The sequence below is a fragment of the Colletes gigas genome, unplaced genomic scaffold (assembly GCF_013123115.1).
Source record: "Colletes gigas isolate AHSC1104 unplaced genomic scaffold, ASM1312311v1 Colletes_gigas_Sc00009, whole genome shotgun sequence".
Lineage (NCBI taxonomy): Eukaryota > Metazoa > Arthropoda > Insecta > Hymenoptera > Colletidae > Colletes > Colletes gigas.
In genome coordinates, this window is record NW_025106638.1 from 9,582,981 (window position 1) to 9,607,452 (window position 24,472).

At 37.2% G+C, this 24,472-nt stretch overlaps 2 protein-coding genes and 1 long non-coding RNA gene across 3 annotated transcripts; 1 reads left to right on the forward strand and 2 right to left on the reverse strand.

Moving 5' to 3' along the window:
* Positions 1-5,113: 5,113 nt before the first annotated feature.
* On the forward strand, positions 5,114-7,018 carry LOC122397158. Its single transcript, XR_006259084.1, has 3 exons — positions 5,114-5,814; positions 5,935-6,158; positions 6,875-7,018. It is a non-coding gene; the product is annotated as an uncharacterized LOC122397158 (long non-coding RNA).
* Positions 7,019-7,646: 628 nt separating this feature from the next.
* On the reverse strand, positions 7,647-9,981 carry LOC122397464 (odorant receptor Or1-like). Its single transcript, XM_043396615.1, has 2 exons — positions 8,537-9,981; positions 7,647-8,318 (listed from the first exon to the last, which is right to left on the reverse strand). Exons 1-2 carry the CDS (start codon positions 8,896-8,898, stop codon positions 7,898-7,900), a joined length of 783 nt encoding a protein of 260 aa, XP_043252550.1. The 5' UTR covers positions 8,899-9,981; the 3' UTR covers positions 7,647-7,897.
* A 3,502-nt stretch (positions 9,982-13,483) lies between these two features.
* LOC122397362 (zinc finger CCCH domain-containing protein 13-like) lies at positions 13,484-22,533 on the reverse strand. The gene is made up of 4 exons (XM_043396483.1): positions 22,157-22,533; positions 21,717-21,881; positions 16,743-20,336; positions 13,484-13,569 (listed from the first exon to the last, which is right to left on the reverse strand). Exons 1-4 carry the CDS (start codon positions 22,354-22,356, stop codon positions 13,530-13,532), a joined length of 3,999 nt encoding a protein of 1,332 aa, XP_043252418.1. The 5' UTR covers positions 22,357-22,533; the 3' UTR covers positions 13,484-13,529.
* Between the last annotated feature and the right edge of the window lie 1,939 nt (positions 22,534-24,472).

Sequence of the window (24,472 nt, forward strand, 5' to 3'; positions counted from 1 at the left end):
TATTAACGTTTACAGTTGCGCCTGTAAATAGGCAACCTGCGCGGAGCTGCGTGCGCGCGGTAGCGGATCTCACTCAGCATGAGAAACTCTACTTCAGTGACGTATCGACAGACTTACAGTCTTCCGAGTGAGGATCACTATCGCGCGTGCGCAGCTGTTCATAGATTACCGTTTTACTGAAACTAATTTCTTCGGAATTATTTGAAATTTTTCCATTTCGACGAAAAATTTGTCCACATTCCTGAATTTTTTTCTTGAAACTGAGTAGGATTTTTGGGATATGTCTATTCACCGAAAATGATTGTAATTGACTCCTGCAACTAAAAATAATTTTTTCAGAATTATTTGAAATTTTTCCATTTCGACGAATAATTTTGTCCGTTTGATAGGAACGTGAACGCGATATTTTCGCCACCTGGTACCTAATGAGAGAGAAATTGTGTTAAATTAATTTAAACACATGTAGTTTCCTTTGAAACGCTCCATTCACTCTAAACCTTCATTTTCAATCGTGTCGATACGATATATAGCTGTTATCGAGTATAAATGGCGTATATAAACCATATTTGGAACAGTCTTCTACTGTCATAAATAAGAGACAAAGATAAGTGTTATAAGTGGAACAAAAAATTTAATGACAGATTCTAGATGCCAAAATAAGACGAATATGAAGAATACCAATTTGTTGATCGAGGCTTCGTTAAATAGTTATTAACGTTTACAGTTGCGCCTGTAAATAGGCAACCTGCGCAGAGCAGCGTGCGCGCGATAGCGGATCTCACTCAGCATGAGAAACTCTACTCAGTGACGTATCGACAGACTTACAGTCTTCTGAGTGAGAATCACTATCGCGCATGCGCAGCTGTTCATAGACCGTTTTACAGGCGGAACTCAAAACGTTAATAACTTTTTAACGAAGCATCAGACAACAAATTGGTATTCTTGATTTTCGTCTTAGTTTGGCCTCTAGAGTCTCCCATTAAAATTTCATCCGGTGTGGCCGAACACTCTGTATATGAGAGTTCAGGACTAAACTAATAACTCCTAAACTATTCAATTTTCGACCTAAAGCCTCCAATACTTTTTTCAAGAGGATACAACGATGCATCGATTTATGAAAAAAAAAAAGAAAATACAATTTTATTACAAAAATTAAGGGGATCTTAATTTTCTATTGAATAAAAAAATTCTAGGATTTTAGCTTAATAGAGGACAAATACGAAAAATTCAAAAGTACATTTTTACCATTAAATTTCCGATTTGAATGCATACATTTTTTTAAAATGTTTGAAGATGAAAAATGTGAAAGTAAAACAGTATCAAAATATATACAAAGCATTCAAGCCAGTTGAATTAGCCGAATGCGGAAAAAATCAATGTTAAGGTGTCAAAATTAATATAAAAGACAATGTTTTTTCTTAAGGGGCCACCATTGGGAAATATTTTAATGGGAGATTCTAGAAGCAAAAATAAGACGAAAATCAAGAATACCAATTTGTTGATTGAGACTTCGTTATGAAGTTATTAACGTTTACAGTTGCGTCTGTAAATAGGCAACCTGCGCGGAGCTGCGTGCGCGCGGTAGTGGATCTCACTCGGCATGAGAAACTCTACTCAGTGACGTATAGTATACGTATATTATACGAAAAGTTGTTCCATAACACTGTTCAACACGAATTTTGTTTTTCCGTACCCACTAGGTGATTCTTGTAGAGCTCTGTTTCCTAAACACGAATGTGAAAATGGAATTGCTGTATCACCCTCAGTTTTCGAAAAACACGAGTTTTTGCGAAAACGTTCAATTTTGGGCAAAAACGAGGTATTACGCGAAAATTAAAAACATCAGACAGCTCCACTTAATCTTAAAAGATAGAGGAGAGATTCCTGAATATGCTAACATCGATAGTTATAATATTTTGTGCTTTTGAACGGTTGTAAATGATCGCCAAAGTTTGAAAAAGTGTCGAAGTACGTACTTTATACACAATACTATTGCATATTTACGAAAAGTTCTTTACCTGACACGAATTTTATACACAGGATCCGATTCTGCAGACATTTCTGAAGAAGAAACTGTACAATACAAGTGTAGAAGCCGTTCTCAATTGTCACAGGTCGAAGAAATGTGTGTTGGGAACGCGTGCAGGACGTTTTACCGCCACGCGGCCATCGCTTGCCTATCTCGGCGCGGCAGTGCCGTAGCTACCTACAAGCGAAACTGGTATAATGGTGCAATAGGGTATGCACTCTGTATACAGGGTGCTCGGCCACCCTTGGGAAAAATTTTAGTGGGGGATTCTAGAGGCCAAAATAAGACGAAAATTAAGAATATTAATTTGTTGATGGAGGCTTCGTTAAAAAGTTATTAACAATTAAATTCAAAAATTTCAAATCGTTCTGGAAAAATTATTTTAGGTTGCAGGGTCAATTATAATCAGTTTCGGTGAATAGACATACCCTCGAATCCTGCGCATTTTCTAGAAAAAAATTCGAGAAGATGCTGAAATTTTTCGCGATAATTAAAAAATTTCAAATCGTCGTGGAAAAATTATTTTTAGTTGCAGGAGTCAATTACTATCATTTTTTTCATTAGACATACCCTCAAAATCCTATCCACTTTCGCGAAAAAAATTTGAGAATGTGTGAAATGTTTCGACGGGAGAAAAAAATTTCGAATCGTTCTGAAAATATTATTTTCAGTTCCGAGGGTCGATTACAATAATTTTTGGTGAATAGACATACCCTCGAAATTCTGCGCATTTTCTAGAAAAAAATTCGAGAAGATGCTGAAATTTTTCGAGAAAATTAAAAAATTTCAAATCGTTCTAAAAAAATTATTTTCGGTTGCAGGGGTCAATTACAGTCATTTATGGTGAATAGAGATACCCCCGAAATCCTACGCACTTTCGAGAAAAAAATTCATTACCGAAAATATAGTTTCTGGCCAGAAATGCTACCCCGAAAAATGTTTAAAATGTCATAACTCCTGAACGGATTGGACGATTTTAATATTTAAAAAAGCAAACTACGCGTATTTTGCTAAGGAATACGTGGCAATTCCAAAAATATTCGAAAAGTTATTTCTTGACTCCGCAAAATGAGAAAAACCGCATAAAAATGGTCGAATTTTCAAACAGCCGTAACTCCTACAATAGTGAATATATTTCGATGAAACTTTTTTCTAAAGTAGAGCTCATGGGCACCTACAAAAAAGTATTAGACAACATTTCTGTAGGGCGTCAAACAAAATTACTAAAAATGAAAAACGAATTTTTAAGAAAAATCAATAAGGTGCCTTAATTTTTCAGGGAAAATGAAAGGTTTCTAATCGTTCTGGAAAAATGATTTTCGATTGCGGGGGTCAATTACAATCATTTTTGGTGAATAGACATACCCCCGAAATCCTGTGCATTTTTGAGAAAAAAATTCAGTACAGGCGAAACTTTATACGTTAATAACTTTTTAACTAAGCCTCAATCAACAAATTGGTATTCTTGATTTTCGTTTTATTTTCGCCTCTAGAATCTCCCATTAAAATTTTTCCCATAGGTGGCCGAGCACCCTGTATAGTATGTTTGATTTTTTTTGTAACTTTTATTGCTTAATATATTTGTATACTCTATGGTACCAATCACTGAATTATATTCTCAAAATCCATGTAAACTAATCAATGGAATCACTCGATCGTGTACGCTTTTCTTAGAAAGATCTCGAGTAAATCCTTGCTATTCACACTTCGCTCTTGGGAATATTATTCCTATTCCTATTCTTCCAACCCAACAATAAAATGTTGTTTATTTTTTTACGGCTTTATATTTAATAAACCATTCATATACATACAATGAGCATCGAAATTGTTTAGAAATGGAAATGATCGAGAAATGTTTTTTACAAATCCACAAACAGATTAAAGAATCAAAAATGATAAACATATACAGGAATTGGGAGCCTAAGATATTATCGGTGTTGCATCCATTATGCGTAGCTACGGCACTGCCGAGCCGAGGTAGCCTAGCGATGGCCGCGTGGCGGTAAAACGCCGTGCACGCGTTGCCGAACAACATTTTCTCAACCTGTGACAATTGAGAACGGTTTCTACACTTTTCTTGGACAGTTGCTTCTTCAGAAATGTCTGCAGAATCGGATCCTGTGTATAAATTTCGTGTCAGGTAAAGAACTTGAGATTTACAAAACAGAATTCAAACTGTGTGTGATAATATTCCAACTGATACTCTAATAAACGTGGAAAAGGAGTTTGTCAAAGTAGATTTAAAAATAAACATAAAAGTCTATAAATTATAATAGTTGTTATATTCAATGGCTTCTTTGTTAGCTATTCGAACTGAAAATAATTTTTTCAGAACGATTCGAAATTTTTTTTCCCCGTCGAAACATTTCACACATTCTCAAATTTTTTTCTCGAAAGTGGATAGGATTTTGAGGGTATGTCTAATGATAAAAAATGATAGTAATTGACTCCTGCAACTAAAAATAATTTTTCCACGACGATTTGAAATTTTTTAATTAAGTCAAAAAATTTCACACCTTCTCGAATTTTTGTTTCGTAAATGGTTAGGAATTCGGGGGTATGTCTATTCACCGAAACTGATTATAATTGACCCTGCAACCTAAAATAATTTTTCCAGAACGATTTGAAATTTTTGAATTTAATTGTTAATAACTTTTTAACGAAGCCTCCATCAACAAATTAATATTCTTAATTTTCGTCTTATTTTGGCCTCTAGAATCCTCCACTAAAATTTTTCCCAAGGGTGGCCGAGCATCCTGTATACAGAGTGCATACCCTATTGCACCATTATACCAGTTTCGCTTGTAGGTAGCTACGGCACTGCCGCGCCGAGGTAGGCAAGCGATGGCCGCGTGGCGGTAAAACGTCCTGCACGCGTTCCCAACACATTTTTTCGACCTGTGACAATTGAGAACGGCTTTTACACTTCTGTTGGACAGTTGCTTCTTCAGAAATGTCTGCAGAATCGGATCCTGTGTATAAAATTCGTGTCAGGTAAAGAACTTCGTAAATATGCAAAAGTATTGTGTATAAAGTACGTACTTCGACACTTTTTCAAACTTTGGCGATCATTTACAACCGTTCAAAAGCACAAAATATTATAACTATCGATGTTAGCATATTCAGGAATCTCTCCTCTATCTTTTAAGATTAAGCGGAACTGTCTGATGTTTTTAATTTTCGCGTAATACCTCGTTTTTGCCAAAAATTGGACGTTTTCGCAAAAACTCGTGTTTTTCGAAAACTGAGGGTGATACAGCAATTCCATTTTCACATTCGTGTTTAGGAAACAGAGCTCTACAAGAATCACCTAGTGGGTACGGAAAAACAAAATTCGTGTTGAACAGTGTTATCGATAGAATGACGCCATTTTTTTTTTGTGGGGGTTACATCAAACAACAGATTTATAAAATATCGCTACGAAGCACTGCAGATTTACAAAACAGACTTCAAACTGTGTGTGAAAATATTCCAACGGATACTCTAATAAACGTGGAAAAGGAGTTTGTCAAAGTAGATTTAGAAATAAACATAAAAGTCTATAAATTATAATAGTTGTTATATTCAATGGCTTCTTTGTTAGCTATTCGTTGGCTACTCTCCAGGTGACGTGATTAGGTTAGGTCAACACGACGCGCGAGTGATAGTGAAATTAGAAAAATGACGCCTTTCTTTAAATAACGATATCTCTGAAACGGAAAGTCGGATCGACGTTAAACAAAAATGATTTCAAAGAGGAAGCTTTGCCTCTCCTAACAGTGGTACTGTTATGCGGGCAAACACGAGTAAGTTCAGACAAATCACTGAATAAGCCGATTTTATTACATGTTTCCTATTAGCGTACTTTGTTATATAATACTACACATCATACATGAACAATCAGTATACTATTATTTTTCTCGCAGGTACTGTAATTACGTGGAGTGGTGACCACAGAATAAATAAATTTCAGGAAGGAGACGGCTCCAAACTGAAGGCGTGGTTGGAAGTGCTTTTGCGACGCGTTTTGCTGAAAACCAAGTCAGAGTAAGCGACACGAATAAAATACAGATCAAAGAGGAAAAGTCGGGACTGTCCGACGCAGATTTTAACGAGTGCCGTGGGACAAAGGTATATACCATACCTATCGGTGAGTTTTTGAATCTTTTGTTCTTCCCAACCGGCTGTTCCTGATTATTAATTGCGACTTACTTCTCATAATTAAATTTTCAATCACATCTACTAGTCAATCGATTACTTCAATAAATTTAATCGAGTAATGCCCAACTCTGGATCGTACAGGTTTCATTCGTTTAAAGAACAAGAGGATTCCTTTAATTTTGTTCCCTACTATTACTGACTATGCGGGCACCCCATAACTGTAAGCCAGCAGTTTGATTCTGTAACACTGTATTAAAATGTAGACGGATCAGTCCCGGCTCTCCTCTTGTCAGTCTATTTGTACTTTATCAAAGGACATTTTTGAAGTTGCCATTTCTTTTATAATTGGACACAGTGATTTCGAAATCATTATATTATACTATTATGAATAGGGGTAATTTCCTTTGTAAAAGTTAATCGAAAATATAGAATAAATTGTTTTCGTATGAGGCTTAGAGTCCTGTTTACTTTACTAAATTTGACTATTCGCTACTATATCGCGTGTCTAATGTTTGTGGTACGTTTAGGTTAGATTTGTGTTTAATATGTTCATTCAGAAGGGGTGGTAAATCTTTATTACAAATAATGCGCATACCTTCTAGTGTTAATAAGCTTGCTGGAGCATGTTGACCGCCGAGTAAGAAGTTTTTATTATCTGCAAAAAGCGTATATTTGAAATGTTTAATTATAACATTTTCTGTGCAGCTTGAACCATCGTTTTCTTTGAATACTAATGGTAATCAAGCTGTACGATTCAAAGGGCTTAGCCTACGTTAGAAAACTAAAATTCGAATGCATTACACAAATGGATAACGCTGTCATTTTTTAACAAGGAGACAAAATTAATCGACAAATAATAATGAAACGTTAATCATTTGAAACGGCTGTTAATGTCACAGAATGAACCGAACTGTTACGACAGTCTTTTAGACAACTGTTGATAGCAGTAGCGTAAGAAAATATATATTTTGTACTGACTGTCTTGAAACATTCAAGATTTATGGACACAAGATGCATGGTGTTAAATTCGATGGGCACTGTTGCGCGTCTCATAATCATTATAAGAATCTTCTTAGCGTCGTTGTCCAAAGACATCCAATTACTTTCGATTACCATATCGAAAACTTCGAGACTCTAGCGAGAAAAGTGTGGTATAAAATTTCAGCGATTTAATTGTAAATTGATTTCTTTGCTGTAAGAACGTATGTACTTTCACTTTGACTTCGTTCCCATACCAACAGTAGTACAATATCTGCATAAGTATGCTGCATGTAGGGAGTATTATTTCGATCATTTTTGAATTTATTTCTGATTGCTTCAATCGGTAAAGGCTTAAACCACATAATGATATGCTCACCGCAAACTGAATAAATACCATTGTCTTAAATTTCTCGTTCACCATCACGGCGAATCTGTAATAATATCGAAATTGGTTTCCAAAATTTTTTATAAGCGCAACCATAACATAAAATTTCTACGATCGTGATAAGTGTTAGGTTTAAAATAATTAAGCTTCTTTTTAATTTATCTTTTAAATCAGCTCACATTTTTTCGTTATTACCAATTATATTCTATTTGAATGAAATATTTTCTAATTTTTATAGCAATTTCTCATGCGTACATTGGGTATCTATTAAAATGTGGAAGATTTTTCCGGGTTAATTAATTCTTCGTGTGAAAACAAATTTAAAAATTCTTACAATTACTTTTGTTTTATCTACCGATATTTTATTTTTGATAAAAAAAAGAAGGTTTTGTTTCTGTGTAATTATTAAATGAAGTAAGCTTGTAGAAAAAATGGATGACCAACTTGTATATATCGTTATGAAGATGAGCACATTGTTTCGCCGAATCTTTCTCATTCTTTGCAATATGATTCAAACGATGCCGTAGTATTTCGAATTGGCCGTACGTGTGAATTAACAGGCCGCCGAGTAGAGTGTCGCAACCAATGTTCAAAAGCATGGCGAGTGTGATTCCCGCAGTCTGATAAGCATAGGTGATAAGAAAAATAGAGGAAGAAGAATAGTTGTACGGTAACCAGGCGCGGTACGTTAATTTTCGATTTCGGAATTTCTTTAAGAACGACGATAAAATCATCCATCCTATACTTAATGCAACTACCGTCATGTAAGCAATTGCGTTCCGTCTGTAACGATATTACTGTATTACTGTACGATCTGAAATTTTTGTGAAACAGCATTTCGTAGTTTCGTCAGTATTGCAGCATGGCATTCGTAATTATCGGTTGGAAATTATCAACGTGTGAAGGTTTACTGCAATCCTGGCAAAACTTCAAGATCCTATCAGGATCTAAAGCGATTGTTACTATTACTATAACTAGCGATAACATAGATATAGACTCACTCCGCCACCTTGTCGAATTTCGTTCGAATTTCGATTTCTTCGGTGTTCGCTGGCAACAAAGGCTTCCTTTCCAGTTCGTCGATCAAAATTGCATAATTGTCACGATTATGTAACAGGCTCCACATTTTGAAACAAGTAAGAGCGACCCCCACTGTCCAATAAATATTCTCGCTGAACTCGTCCTGACTATTGACGTTATATACTATGTCCAAAATTTGAGTTAAACAGAAGCTGTGTAACAGGACGAACAGAACGAACGTATAAACAGTGTAGAGAAACTTTTTAATCGGAGACGTCCACGAAGATGTTTGCGAGCAGCCGGCAAAGGTGTTCACCTTAAATATCCACCGTAATAAATGCATTATTTACTGCAGATAATTTATCTTGTTTTTTACATACTACCCAACAGAGAGTTGCACAGAAATTGCGTTTAGTTTAGTTTAAATTGAAATTTTATTACTTTAACACGAAATTCGACATAGATCTTGACAAGCTTACTCTAGGGATGCTATTCTGCTTGTTTGTTGGTCGAAGGTTTAGGGTTCACTGAAGACTGTGGAATGTCGACAGGTATCTCTTGTTTACCCTCCAAGAAATGAATTTCTTCGAATTGCTTCCTGTTACGCGCTATATTATTACCATGATAACAGAGAACGCGACGACGCGACTTATTTATATTTTATAAGAGCAACTATGTGGCTCTTACCATTCGTATTGCTACTTTGCATATCGTACGATGTTTTCCATCGAAACATTATGCACGGTTGCACTTAGTGTGAAAAATATATAGAAAAAATTGAACGATAAATTCCGCGATGTATATAAAATGCAAAAATAGAAATTTTTAATGAAAACGGGGGAATCGATACCTGAAACTTACGAGATATTGTCATCATTCTTGCATTCGACCGTCTGCATATTTCAAATACGCGTTTTACGACCCCCGTTGAATTTTATTTTCTTCGACAGATGGAAAAGCAAAGAGTCGCGACGAGGCAACTTAGTCAGTGCATCGGTAACAGGTTTCAATAGAATTTATTGATTACGTTTCCGTGCGTAAGTCAGATTTAAATCTATCCAGATTTCAATGGTTTTCGAGGAAGTAATTCTTCACGTACTTAGTTTTAATTCGTATTGGTAAAAGTGCTGCAATTTTATTTAATTTTGAGAAGATAGCGTTTGTCGCTAACACGAAAATGGTAAGATAGGTTCAGTGACTTCGGGCGTTGCATCAAAATGTTCTATCGAAATTCAGTAAAGAAAATATGTTCCACGGAAACTATATTATTTATCGAAATTTTGTTGCGTGAATTGGCAAGAAGAATGAACGGAGAATACATATGTATATGTTACAGTGAAACACCGAAATCTGGAGAATGTCGACTTTCACCGGTGAATGTCAACATTCACATAGTCGCTTAGTGTATGACCGAAATATTTGCTAAACACCCTCATTTCTGACTTACACCGGTAAATGTTGACATTCACCATGCACTAATGGTGAGTGTTGAACATGTTGGAGATTTATATTTTCTTCTCCGTAATTCAGTCGCTATAAAACGTCACAAGGGTGACGTAACTTTTTCGCCTCTCTTTCTGAAAGGATCTAACCCAGACCTAACCCAGACCTAACCCAGACCTAACCCAGACCTAACCCAGACCTAACCCAGATCTAACCCAGACCTAACCCAGACCTAACCCAGACCTAACCGAGATCTAATCCAGATCTAACCCAGACCTAACCCAGAACTAACCGAGACCTAACCCAGACCTAACCGAAATCTAATCCAGATCTAACCCAGACCTAACCGAAATCTAATCCAGACCTAACCCAGACCTAACCGAAATCTAATCCAGATCTAACCCAGACCTAACCGAAATCTAATCCAGACCTAACCCAGACCTAACCGAAATCTAATCCAGACCTAACCCAGACCTGACCCAGACCCTAGATTTGGGTTAGGTCTGGGTTAGGTCTGGATTAGATTTCGGTTAGGTCTGGGTTAGGTCTGGATTAGATCTGAGTTAGGTCTGGGTTAGGTCTGGGTTAGGTCTCGATTAGATCTGAGTTAGGTCTGGGTTAGGTCTGGGTTAGGTCTGGGTTAGGTCTGGGTTAGGTCTGGGTTAGGTCTGGGTTAGGTCTGGGTTAGGTCTGGGTTAGGTCTGGGTTAGGTCTGAAATAAGTCTGAATTAAGTCTGGGTTAGGTCTGGATTAGGTCTGGGTTAGGTCTGGATTAGATTTCGGTTAGGTCTGGGTTAGGTCTGGATTAGATCTGAGTTAGGTCTGGGTTAGGTCTCGATTAGATTTGAGTTAGGTCTGGGTTAGGTCTGGATTAGATCTGAGTTAGGTCTGGGTTAGGTCTGGGTTAGGTCTGGGTTAGGTCTGAAATAAGTCTGAATTAAGTCTGGGTTAGGTCTGGATTAGGTCTGGGTTTGGTCTGGGTTAGAAAAAGATCACGATTTACTGCAGTATCCATTTAGTATAAATTAGGGTATCGGGAAAAAAATTAAGAAAACGTTGCTCGCGTTATCAAAGCTTGCATAAGACTGACAAAGCTGATTGACTCCGAGCAGAACAAAGGATTTGGCAGGAGAGAGCCAGTCGCTTGTTTTTTGACTCTTCTGTTTTGGAACTCCACCAGAGCATATCTGTGATTGTCGACACACACCGGAGAGGGTCCGAATGTACAACAATGTAATGAAATATTCGATCTTTCACCGTCGTATTTGGTATCTGTTGACATTCACCGGTGAAAGTTGACATTCTCCAATTTCGGTCATTCACGGTAACATATATACCTCGACGATTGGTTAGTTGTAAAGTCAAATCAGAGCGTTCGACGTGATCACAGCATTCATTTTGTAATGCAGCGATTAAAAATGACTATCGATCCGATGAATGTGATCAATTTGCTATTAGCAACATTTCAAATATTTAATGGATACTCTCGTAACGAGAGAGGAAGTACAACTCAAGGAAAGCATTAAAAAAATGTTGCTCGATAGCATATTTGAATTTAATGAAATTGAAGTTTCTGAAGAACGGTCATTGGAATTTTTGGATCAATTTAAAGAATGTGAGGTTAAGGTTGTCGATGAAGATGACGCAGACGAAAATTGGTCCGGGGAGACATATACTGGAGTTTGTTCGCAGCGTGACGAAAACTTTGATGTTTATTACAAACGGAATGCAGTTGTTAGTTTGTTAGTTTCTTAGTTTGTTAGTTTCTTAGTTTCTTAGTTTCTTAGTTTGTTAGTTTCTAGTTTCTTAGTTTCTTAGTTTGTTAGTTTCTTAGTTTCTTAGTTTCTTAGTTTCTTAGTTTCTTAGTTTCTTAGTTTCTTAGTTTCTTAGTTTTGGAAAGGTGGAGAAATGAGACGTAGACTTGCTACCGTTCGACATAATTTTAAACTTGTTTCATCCGAACGACAATTACGAAGATGGACTCATCAAAATTGAAGCAAGAGGAACTAGAAAAGAAAGATTGCCTCAAATTTCCGAGTTCGTGACAACATATTTGAAGAGAGCTATTGATTCCGGTTATATTTTGCACGATAGAGATATTCGACGATGGGCTTTACAAGCATACAAGGAACAAGGTAACGATTACGTGACGTTTAAAGCTTCCAAAACATGGCTGTATAATTTTAAAAAAGCTCATCGTATCGTTTCTCGAAAAGCAACAAAATTTGTAACACGAAAGACAATAGAAGACGATGAAGTATCGAAAGTTAAAGCTACGGGATTTTGTCAGTGAAGTAAAACCATTGATCACGAGTTACGGACTTAAAAATTTGTATAATTCAAACCAGAGTTGATTTCAATTAGAAATACATTCTGTTTTTAATGCGCCGCAATGTATTTCACATTAAACTCTGCATTATAATTTTGAACAGTAAATATATATATGTCGGAATCCATTAAACAGTTGTTGTTGTTCTAATTGAATGTTACTACAGTTCGTGATAATAAAGTTATATCGCCCCTTATCGATTCTTAAATTTAATCGATGCAAAGAACGTCATCGGAAACGCAAACGTACGTCTGGTTGGCGTTTACGTTTGAACGTGGCCTTTGAAGGTAGCCGAGTTGGTTGTCTGGTTACCGAAACTTTTGAAAGAGAAGAGAATTGAAAAAGGGTGATCGGACAGAAAGATTGTGCGAGTAAATCGAAATGGAAATCCTTGCGAAGGACTCATTAGTTTCACGTTGAGCATTCTTTCTTTCGTTCCGTTTAAGTGTTTGAGTTTATTATTTGTGGAAGTTTATTTAGTTCGAAGTTTTAAAAGAATATGCATATGATAACAAGACAAAGGCTTGGTCGCACGAGAGGACCAAATGTTCACCGCCCTAGAGAAGTGGTTCAAGATTCTGTTTCTCCGACATATAATTATACACATATAATGATGTTGAAATTAATTCATTTGATGGAGGTATTTTTGACTCGAGTCTAAAGTGGCCACAGTGTTCCAGTTTGTCGTACGTGAAAATAATATGCTGAAGTGTAAGATTTTCCATATTTTGGCGACTTGACAATGTAGTATCGCTTTAAGTAATCACGTTATTGCAAACACCAAAGTGTTCTTTCTTTTCAAAGTTTCGTAATCGAGTGTTCTATGGAAAATTCAAATTCAAATTCCTTCGAATCCTTTGATGTTGCAAAATTGTCCAAGATTCTACAGAATCATTGAATCGAGTACTTTTATCGTAACAGATATCGTTTGAGATCAAGTTAATTTTAGTATAGTAAATACACAGTGTTGATTTTCGTTTGAACAATTTATTGGGATAAAATATAGTTTTTTGGACACATGCGATACATTTCTGTTTCTACATGAGATATACATCAACTGTACATTATAATACAGCTAGAACATTGTTGCAAGTACACTGCGACACAACGCGTAGAACTATTACGTCAGAACAAAGACTAGAAGCAAGCCATGATAGCAGCGGATCGTTGTTTCCATCCAATGAGCGAAGTAGTTTGTTCATTTACCATAGAATAACACGTGACGCCTGTCTCACAACGGTGCTGTAACAAAACAATACATTTCATGAGTCGTAATAGTCAATTTAATTAAAAAGAAAACAAGTTGATTGAAAGCATTGGTAATCTTATGTGTCAAAATAAAAATTGTAATCTTTTTTCAATATTTTGACTCGTAAGCAAATCTTCTACGGTAGTTTCAGTATGAAATTGCAATAATTATAATTAGACTGCGAATCTTCATGCAAATTCATATTTTTATTAGTAAAATTAGTACCTTAGTTTAAGTATTTCTTATATTCTTGCGTATCAACTGAATTTTGTAGTTTTTTTGAAAATTAAAATTTCCCATAAATGTGTAAAAGGAGTCGAAAATATCGAAAATAATTTTTTGAGACCGACTTGAAACTTTTCGATATCGTCAAAAAATTTAGGCACGACTTTACTTAAAATTAGTTTTTGATTTTTAGTAATTTTGTTCGATGCTCTACAGTGAAGTTGTCTAATACTTTTTTGTAGGTATCCATGAGTTCTACTTCGAAAAAAAGTTTCATTGATATATGTTCACTATTGTAGGAATTATGGTTGTCTGAAAATTGGACCATTTTTATGAGGGTTTTTCTAATTTTACGGGGTCAAGGAATAACTTTTCCAATATTATTAGAATTTCTATATATTCTTCGCCAAAATACGCGTTGTTTGCCGCTTGAAACATTAAAATCGTCCAATCTGTTCAGAAGTTATGGCGTTTTAAAGATTCGCATGAAATTTTGAAGTGACATAGAATATATTTTCAGTAAGGAATTTTTTTCTCCAAAATGGTTAGGATTTCGAGGGTATTCCTCTTAACTAAAAATGATTGTAATTGATCCCTGCGATCGAAAATAATTTTTTGAGACCGACTTGAAACTTTTCGATATCGTCAAAAAATTTAGGCACGACTTTACTTAAAATTAGTGTTTGATTTTTAGTAATTTTGTTCGATGCTCTACGGTAAAGTTGTCTAATACTTTTTTGTAGGCATCCATGAGTTCTACTTCGAAAAAAAGTTTCATTGAAATATATTCACTATTGTAGGAATTATGGTTGTCTGAAAATTGGACCATTTTTATGAGGGTTTTTCTAATTTTACGGGGTCAAGGAATAACTTTTCCAATATTATTAGAATTTCTATATATTCTTCGCCAAAATACGCGTTGTTTGCCGCTTGAAACATTAAAATCGTCCAATCTGTTCAGAAGTTATGGCGTTTTAAAGATTCGCATGAAATTTTTAAGTGACATAGAATATATTTTCAGTAAGGAATTTTTTTCTCCAAAATGGTTAGGATTTCGAGGGTATTCCTCTTAACTAAAAATGATTGTAATTGACCCCTGCGATCGAAAATAATTTTTTGAGACCGACTTGAAACTTTTCGATATCGTCAAAAAATTTAGGCACGATTTTACTTAAAATTAGTTTTTGATTTTTAGTAATTTTGTTCGATGCTCTACGGTAAAGTTGTCTAATACTTTTTTGTAGGTATCCATGAGTTCTACTTCGAAAAAAAGTTTCATTGAAATATATTCACTATTGTAGGAATTATGGTTGTCTGAAAATTGGACCATTTTTATGAGGGTTTTTCTAATTTTACGGGGTCAAGGAATAACTTTTCCAATATTATTAGAATTTCAATATATTCTTCGCCAAAATACGCGTTGTTTGCCGCTTGAAACATTAAAATCGTCCAATCTGTTCAGAAGTTATGGCGTTTTAAAGATTCGCATGAAATTTTTAAGTGACATAGAATATATTTTCAGTAAGGAATTTTTTTCTCCAAAATGGTTAGGATTTCGAGGGTATTCCTCTTAACTAAAAATGATTGTAATTGACCCCTGCGATCGAAAATAATTTTTTGAGACCGACTTGAAACTTTTCGATATCGTCAAAAAATTTAGGCACGATTTTACTTAAAATTAGTGTTTGATTTTTAGTAATTTTGTTCGATGCTCTACGGTAAAGTTGTCTAATACTTTTTTGTAGGTATCCATGAGTTCTACTTCGAAAAAAAGTTTCATTGAAATATATTCACTATTGTAGGAATTATGGTTGTCTGAAAATTGGACCATTTTTATGAGGGTTTTTCTAATTTTACGGGGTCAAGGAATAACTTTTTCAATATTATTAGAATTTCAATATATTCTTCGCCAAAATACGCGTTGTTTGCCGCTTGAAACATTAAAATCGTCCAATCTGTTCAGAAGTTATGACGTTTTAAAGATTCGCATGAAATTTTTAAGTGACATAGAATATATTTTCAGTAAGGAATTTTTTTCTCCAAAATGGTTAGGATTTCGAGGGTATTCCTCTTAACTAAAAATGATTGTAATTGACCCCTGCGATCGAAAATAATTTTTTGAGACCGACTTGAAACTTTTCGATATCGTCAAAATATTTAGGCACGATTTTACTTAAAATTAGTTTTTGATTTTTAGTAATTTTGTTCGATGCTCTACGGCAAAGTTGTCTAATACTTTTTTGTAGGTATCCATGAGTTCTACTTCGAAAAAAAGTTTCATTGAAATATATTCATTATTGTAGGAATTATGGTTGTCTGAAAATTGGATAATCGAAAACGATGAGACACGAATCGATTTGTAATAACTGCAACTGCGCGTCTTCCGTGCGCGAGTCGGGCAGGCTCGGGAGCCTTCGGGGCGAGTCGGGTAGGCTCGGTAGCCTTCGTGGCGAGTCGGTTGCCGGAGAACAAAGGCAGTGGTGTTTGGTCGATGGTCGAGTGAACGCGTAATGCGTAGGAAAGGAAGTAACCGGTGAAAGATGAAGAATAGATAGAGAGAGAGAGAGAGAGAAATAGAACACGTGCGAGAGACAAACGTTAAGCGAGAGCAGAATCGGAAATAAAGTAAAATACCTTAGTATAATAATTAGAATAGTTAAGAGAGAATAGACTTATATTGTCGTTCCTCTATTTTTCAGGTGATATTAAGTTGTAATTAGTGTAAATAGTGTATATAATGTACATCATAAATATAAGAATAAAGCTCTATTTTTCCGAGTAACACTGATTGTCTATTCTGTAACACTAGCTATAAAATAATAACCCTATATATATATATTGAACTGTTTATCAGAGTGTTGTTAATTTTGCGAAGCCTCATAAATCCAACAAATACTAAATATTTAATTCTATGATCTTCAGATATCATAAATGGACGTACCTGACGAAAGATTGTTTCCCACGAAAGATGGAGAGGCTGTACAGTGCGCAGAGACCGATTACAAGTGCCTGGCGCAAAACATCGAAGGTGAAAGCGTATTTTACAGAATTCTCCTCTTTCGAATAGCTTGGAATATTCACTCGAGATGATTTAACATATTTTTCAGCGTTCAGGTCCACGGAATCCTTCAAATTTGAGAAGATACGAGCTCCTTTGTCCGAGAAGCTGAGTCTTTGGACCAAACGAGATCGTTTCATGTCGTTTAGGGGTTTGCTTCGAAGCGTCTTTTCAGTCAGTCTTTGTTCTCTTTGGTTCGATCGAGGATCGTTTAGAATAGTGGCGCTAGATCGATGCAATCTGTTAAGATTCGATCTCTTTTGGCTACGTTCTGCCTCGATTCTTCGATCATTTCGATGTTCCAAAGCAGTAGCTTCTGAGGATCTCTTGGAATCCACGAGTTGTCGACGATCTAAGCTTCGATCCCTTCGATCGCTGGATGAGTGTCTTACACGTCGCGCTAAATTATGATTATCAGTTAGGGAGGACATAGAGGGAGCCACAGATTCACTTGTTATGTACAATCGACTCGTCCTATCGCGTCGTTCGGAGCTAACGAGTCTAGAATGACGATCAGTTCTAGTTCTCACTTCTTCTTGGTTTACAAGTTGGAGAACAGTGGATCTCCTTTCTGACGATCGTCGATCACTGGGTAAATCTCTGAATCTACGTTCTAGATCACGTTTAGCAGTTTCGTAGGACCTGGTGAGAGGAATTCTAGATTCACGAGCTATGTACAAAGCATTTGTCCTCTCCCTTTGATCCACGAAATTAAGTCTCGAACGTTCCGAAAGACGACGATTGGTTCGAATTTCTTGACGACGTGAAGATTCCAAAATGGTCGACCTTCTTTCTGAGGATCGTCGATCGTTGGATGAGTCTCTTACTCTACGTTCTGTGTCGCGTTTAACAGTTTCAGGTAACCCGGTGAGAGTAGCTCGAGATTCACGCGCAATATTCAGTTTATTCGTCCTTTCACGGAGTTCCAGGCTGATTTTCCTATCTGAGGATCGTCGATCGTTGGATGAGTCCCTCGATCGACGTTCTGTGTCGCGTTTAACAGTTTCACGAGCCAAATTCAGTCGATTTGTCCTTTCAAGGCGTTCTACACTATCAAACGTGGAAAGACGACGATCTGTTCTAATTTCTCGGCGAATTGCAGGTTCCAAAACTTGTGTTTTCCTTTCTGAGGATCGTCGATCGTTGGATAAGTCCCTCGCTCTACCTTCTGCGTCACGTTTGATATTTTCACGAGCTAAATTCAATCGATTTGTCCTCTCACGACGTTCTAAGCTGTTAAGTGTGGAAAGACGACGATCTGTTCTAACTTCTCGAGGAATTTCAGACTCTGAAACGGGTGATTTCCTTTCTGAGGATCGTCGATCGTTGGATAGGTCCCTCGATCGACGTTCTGTGTCGCGTTTAACAGTTTCACGAGCCAAATTCAGTCGATTTGTCCTTTCAAGGCGTTCTACACTATCAAACGTGGAAAGACGACGATCTGTTCTAATTTCTCGGCGAATTGCAGGTTCCAAAACTTGTGTTTTCCTTTCTGAGGATCGTCGATCGTTGGATAAGTCCCTCGCTCTACCTTCTGCGTCACGTTTGATATTTTCACGAGCTAAATTCAATCGATTTGTCCTCTCACGACGTTCTAATCTGTTAAGTGTGGAAAGACGACGATCTGTTCTAACTTCTCGAGGAATTTCAGACTCTGAAACGGGTGATTTCCTTTCTGAGGATCGTCGATCATTGGATAGGCCCCTCGATCGACGTTCTGTGTCGCGTTTAACAGTTTCACGAGCCAAATTCAGTCGATTTGTCCTTTCAAGGCGTTCTACACTATCAAACGTGGAAAGACGACGATCTGTTCTAATTTCTCGGCGAATTGCAGGTTCCAAAACTTGTGATTTCCTTTCTGAGGATCGTCGATCGTTGGATAAGTCCCTCGCTCTACCTTCTGTGTCACGTTTGATATTTTCACGAGCTAAATTCAATCGATTTGTCCTCTCACGACGTTCTAAGCTGTTAAGTGTGGAAAGACGACGATCTGTTCTAACTTCTCGAGGAATTTCAGACTCTGAAACGGGTGATTTCCTTTCTGAGGATCGTCGATCATTGGATAGGTCCCTCGATCGACGTTCTGTGTCGCGTTTAACAGATTCACGAGCCAAATTCAATCGATTTCTTCTTATATTATCGTTCCTGGAGCGTTCTAGAGACCAACGATTGGTTCCAAAATCCTCTTTGTTCACAGATTCTGCGACTATGGATCTCTTTTCCAAAGACATTCGATTGTTAGATCGATTCGTCACTCGTCTCTCTGAATCGCGTTTCTCACGAGCTAGATCCAACCAATTGCTCTCTCGTCGTTCAGAATTACCCATTCCAGAGGATCTAGGAAGAGAAGTCTCACGTTTTTCGTTCAATCTAGCGTTCAAACGGCGATCAATCTCATCGATCATCCCTCTGCGTTGGTTCCTCGCATCTCGTTGCTCTCTTCTTTCGAATCTACGATCCAGGTTCGATCTAGACTCGCGTCTAGCGATCTGTCGCATACGATCTTGCGATTGGACGTTTCTCACGGTGTTTTCTCGTCGAAAATCTGTGGATTCGAGTTTCATAGATCGTGCAAGGGGTTTCCGTTCTCGAGAAGCTTCATACCCACGCGATCGCGATAATCGTTGATCAGCAAAGTCACGTTCAGTTCGTGAATTCTCACGATCCAAGGATCGAGAGATTTGTCTGTCAACGCGACGAATCATCGTGGTCCTTTCGACATCACCAGGGGATCTAGAGTCAAGTCGTCTGATATTTTCAGTGGTTCTGATCAGCGATCTTCTGTCTTGGTCCCTCGAAGCACCAGAAACTTGCCTTTCACGTGAAACTGATCGAACGTTTCGTCGATTTTCTTCGTAGTTGGAATTCGAGGCTCTGGAAACCGATCTACGATCATCGACGCGTCTTTCTGCACGATAAACAATACGATTTCGACGATCCTCGCGATCATTTTCTAGGTTTCCATTGATACGACGCTCCGGGTTCCTCGAGGCTCGATGATCCAGCGAACGAGATCTACGTTCTCGGATCTCGAGTCGATGGTCGCGATCTGTAGTCGATAATCTACGATCTCTGATGTCGAATCGATCGTTCGAGCGGACGAGGCGTTCACGACGTTCGTTCATTCCAATTGTCGAAGCTTCTCGATGATCCACACGCGATCTACGATCCAATGATCGAGTGGTGAGTCGTGAATCGTCCAGATCCAAGGAACGAGATGATCGAACAAGCCTGGAGGAATTGTCATCAAGGTTTGGTCCTCGTCTAGCCAATTTCTCCCCACTTTTGCGGTCCGTTCGAGTTCGAGAGACGTGATCCAGGTTTCGTGATCGAGAGATCCTCCGATCGACCGGTATTTGACTGCTTCTGACGCTTGCAGTCTCCCCGGAGATCTTTGGAACCCTTGCAGGGTCCTGCTCGAGGATCGAGCAGGAAGGCAACTTGGTGAAAGGATTCAAGTTTGGGCAGGCATCCACTCTGAAAATAAACAATTAGCATTAGTAGCATAATTCATAGGATGAGTCGTATGCAGTTCGTTAGCCATTGAGAAAAATGGTAATTAAAACAGTGTTTATTTCTCTTATAATAAGTGTATGAGTTGGATGTACATACACTGTGGATCATAACTATAGCGCCATTATAATTTTCAAGAGTTCCGTAGTCGTAACTAATGATTTCTAAATGTTAATGATACCACGCGAAAGGGACTAGAAAAACATTATAATCGATGGAAAAAATAGAAAAGTAACATTTATTCTTAAGAAAAAGAAAAAGAAATCTCAATTCCAAAAATTGGATCTTTTCATCATCGTGGATCATTAATGTGATATGAAACAGTATTTTTTTATATTCTGCGTGTCGTCGAGTAACTTTAGCCGGACCCAAAGCGAACAAACTATTTCTTAAAAAATTTCTTTTCAAGGATAGAAATTCAACGTTATTTTTGTGCTGGATCGGCTAGTTACGGTCCTGAGTAGTCGCAGCGCCACGCGGCGGACAGCGCGAGAGTTAGAGTGTCGCGAGAGAGTCGAGTAATCGCCACGATGCGAGCCTATTCTTTGCAATTCGCATATATATCTATAATAAACTATTAATTTCACTACGAAAACCACGATTTGGTTATTCAGACACATTTTCAACGTTTCGAATTGTTATTGAATATAATATCATAATATATATAATACTATTGAAATATTGCAATGGTGCATAACTATAGCACCACTATAATTTTCAAGAGTTCCGTAGTCGTAACTAATGATTTCTAAATGTTAATAATACCACGTGAAAGGGACTAGATAAAAATTATAATCAATGGAAAAAATAGAAAAGTAACATTTATTCTTAAGAAAAAGAAAAAGAAATCTCAATTCCAAAAATTGGATCTTTTCATCATCGTGGATCATTAATGTGATATGAAACAGTATTTTTTTATATTCTGCGTGTCGTCGAGTAACTTTAGCCGGACCCAAAGCGAACAAACTATTTCTTAAAAAATTTCTTTTCAAGGATAGAAATTCAACGTTATTTTTGTGCTGGATCGGCTAGTTACGGTCCTGAGTAGTCGCAGCGCCACGCGGCGGACAGCGCGAGAGTTAGAGTGTCGCGAGAGAGTCGAGTAATCGCCACGCTGCGAGCCTATTCTTTGCAATTCGCATATATACCTATAATAAACTATTAATTTCACTACGAAAACCACGATTTGGTTATTCAGACACATTTTCAAGCTTTCGAATTGTAATTTCATTGGAACAGACGATTTTTTTAAAGGTTGTGTAATCTTGAGGGCTCTCAGGCGCAATAGTGTTTTAGTGCAACAGTGGTCGGTGTTTGAAATATCGAAAAAGTGTATCGTCTTACTCGTGTGGTGCTCGATGCTCCAATTCGGGTCCTGCCAGACTTCCCGCACGGCCTTCTTTGTCCCTGGAGACCAATCCCAGCGTTAGGCAAGCTAACGACACTATGAGAAGGCCCATATATTGCCAGGCTCGCACTGGCAGCGCGACGTGCCTCGTACGCCGCATCCTTTGGAACATAGAGATAAGTTTGCATAAATTCCTTCGCCAAATCGCAATAAAACAGAATCTCCATTCTCGGAAGAATGAATTTTAAACAGAGCGCATATTTATCGACTTTCAGAGGTTATTTGGTACGAACAGTTTACGATTTTACCATTACACGTACGATTTTAAGGGTGTCTATGATATAAATTATTGATATTTGAAAGAACATATTTAAAAAATATTTTTAAAAAAGGCGTTCGAAAAGTAGAGGTTCGAATGTATTATTTTCTTTCTTACCCGACTTGTTCTTGTTTCTCGAGCTGCTTGGTATATTTAGAGATGCTGTGGAGAGTTCGGTGGATACTTCGTGTTGCTCCTCTGAGCTCCAGAGAGCTTCTGATGCTCCTGGCCTCGAGGAGCCGGGCTTTTATACTGGCGGAGACCTCGCGCAATTTGATAGAAGTTTCAATTCCACTGCTTATCAGCGTCGACCACATGGGGCCCCATTGCCTCCGGCACGTGAAAATCACCGTGAATGAGATCGGGGAGACCGCTGTATCGAGCGGAGCAACTACGAACGCCTCTGTAATCGGTTAACCATCCGGAAAATTGGAAACCGGGACACCTGTGTGGCGGCTGATATGTCGGTTACCTGGTTGGGCGCGCGAGCGAACTTTTAACACTAGATTTACGGGCACTAATCACACGCATATTTATCGATACCTTTCATGTTGACAATTACCTTAAAATACGATTTTTCTTTTAACCAGTTAACCAGTATAACCAGTATGTGTCGCGATAATCAAGCTATGACGGGTATAGTCGTCAAACACTGAGTATGTGTAATATGAAATTGGGTTGTAATAAAATGACTTTTATTTGTTTTATTTCATTACTCACATTTATTTATTTCCTTAAATTAACATAAATATTTTGCATATGAACGAAAAAAGAACATGAAGAATCAATTTCATACTTTAACTTGCTGTTAGCATGGTACAATGCATAATGAATATATGAATCCGTAATTGCTTCTGTGATGACTAATAAAAGACAACGATACGTTTACGAAAACTAATTCGTAGTATATGTGGTTTTTTTTATATTAATTATTTATAATTTTTATTTGTTTGTTTCATTTCGTCTTGACCTCTAAACATTTTAAACATATTGAAATTTACGAATATAATTTAGTTTTCGCCGAAATTACAATTTAAATATCAAATTGTATCAAAATTTTACGCATGACGGATATAGTCGTCATGACACAAAATTCTGCCACATCTCCATGCCGGATATAGTCGTCAAACACACTTAACTGGTTAAATATCAAATTGCAACAAAATTTTACGCATGACGGATATAGTCGTCATGACACAAAATTCTGCCACATCTGTATGACGGATATAGTCGTCAAACACACTTAACTGGTAAAATATCAATTTGTAACAAAATTTTACGCATGACGGATATAGTCGTCATGACACAAAATTCTGCCACATCTCCACGACGGATATAGTCGTCAAACACACTTAACTGGTTAAATATCAATTTGTAACAAAATTTTACGCATGACGGATATAGTCGTCATGACACAAAATTCTGCCACATCTCAATGACGGATATAGTCGTCAAACACACTTAACTGGTTAAATATCAATTTGTAACAAAATTTTACGCATGACGGATATAGTCGTCATGACACAACATTCTGCCACATCTCCATGACGGATATAGTCGTCAAACACACTTAACTGGTTAAATATCAATTTGTAACAAAATTTTACGCATGACGGATATAGTCGTCATGACACAAAATTCTGCCACATCTCCATGACGGATATAGTCGTCAAACACACTTAACTGGTTAAATATCAATTTGTAACAAAATTTTACGCATGACGGATATAGTCGTCATGACACAACATTCTGCCACATCTCCATGACGGATATAGTCGTCAAACACACTTAACTGGTTAAATATCAATTTGTAACCAAATTTTACGCATGACGGATATAGTCGTCATGACACAAAATTCTGCCACATCTCCATGACGGATATAGTCGTCAAACACACTTAACTGGTTAAATATCAATTTGTAACAAAATTTTACGCATGACGGATATAGTCGTCATGACACAAAATTCTGCCACATCTCCATGACGGATATAGTCGTCAAACACACTTAACTGGTTAAATATCAAATTGTAACAAAATTTTACGCATGACGGATATAGTCGTCATGACACAAAATTCTGCCACATTTCCATGACGGATATAGTCGTCAAACACACTTAACTGGTTAAATATCAAATTGTAACAAAATTTTACGCATGACGGATATAGTCGTCATGACACAAAATTCTGCCACATCTCCATGACGGATATAGTCGTCAAACACACTTAACTGGTTAAATATCAATTTGTAACAAAATTTTACGCATGACGGATATAGTCGTCATGACACAACATTCTGCCACATCTCCATGACGGATATAGTCGTCAAACACACTTAACTGGTTAAATATCAATTTGTAACAAAATTTTACGCATGACGGATATAGTCGTCATGACACAAAATTCTGCCACATCTCAATGACGGATATAGTCGT

Excerpts from the sequence above, each read along its gene's own strand:
- LOC122397464 (XM_043396615.1), bottom strand. The coding sequence starts at position 8,898 with ATGCATTTATTACGGTGGATATTTAAGGTGAACACCTTTGCCGGCTGC. Across the intron at positions 8,319-8,536 it reads AAATTCGACAAGGTGGCGGA|ACGGAACGCAATTGCTTACA; the intron begins GTGAGTCTATAT and ends ATATCGTTACAG.
- LOC122397362 (XM_043396483.1), bottom strand. The coding sequence starts at position 22,356 with ATGTGGTCGACGCTGATAAGCAGTGGAATTGAAACTTCTATCAAATTG. Across the intron at positions 21,882-22,156 it reads GAGAAACAAGAACAAGTCGG|GATGCGGCGTACGAGGCACG; the intron begins GTAAGAAAGAAA and ends TATGTTCCAAAG. Across the intron at positions 20,337-21,716 it reads GAGCATCGAGCACCACACGA|AGTGGATGCCTGCCCAAACT; the intron begins GTAAGACGATAC and ends GTTTATTTTCAG.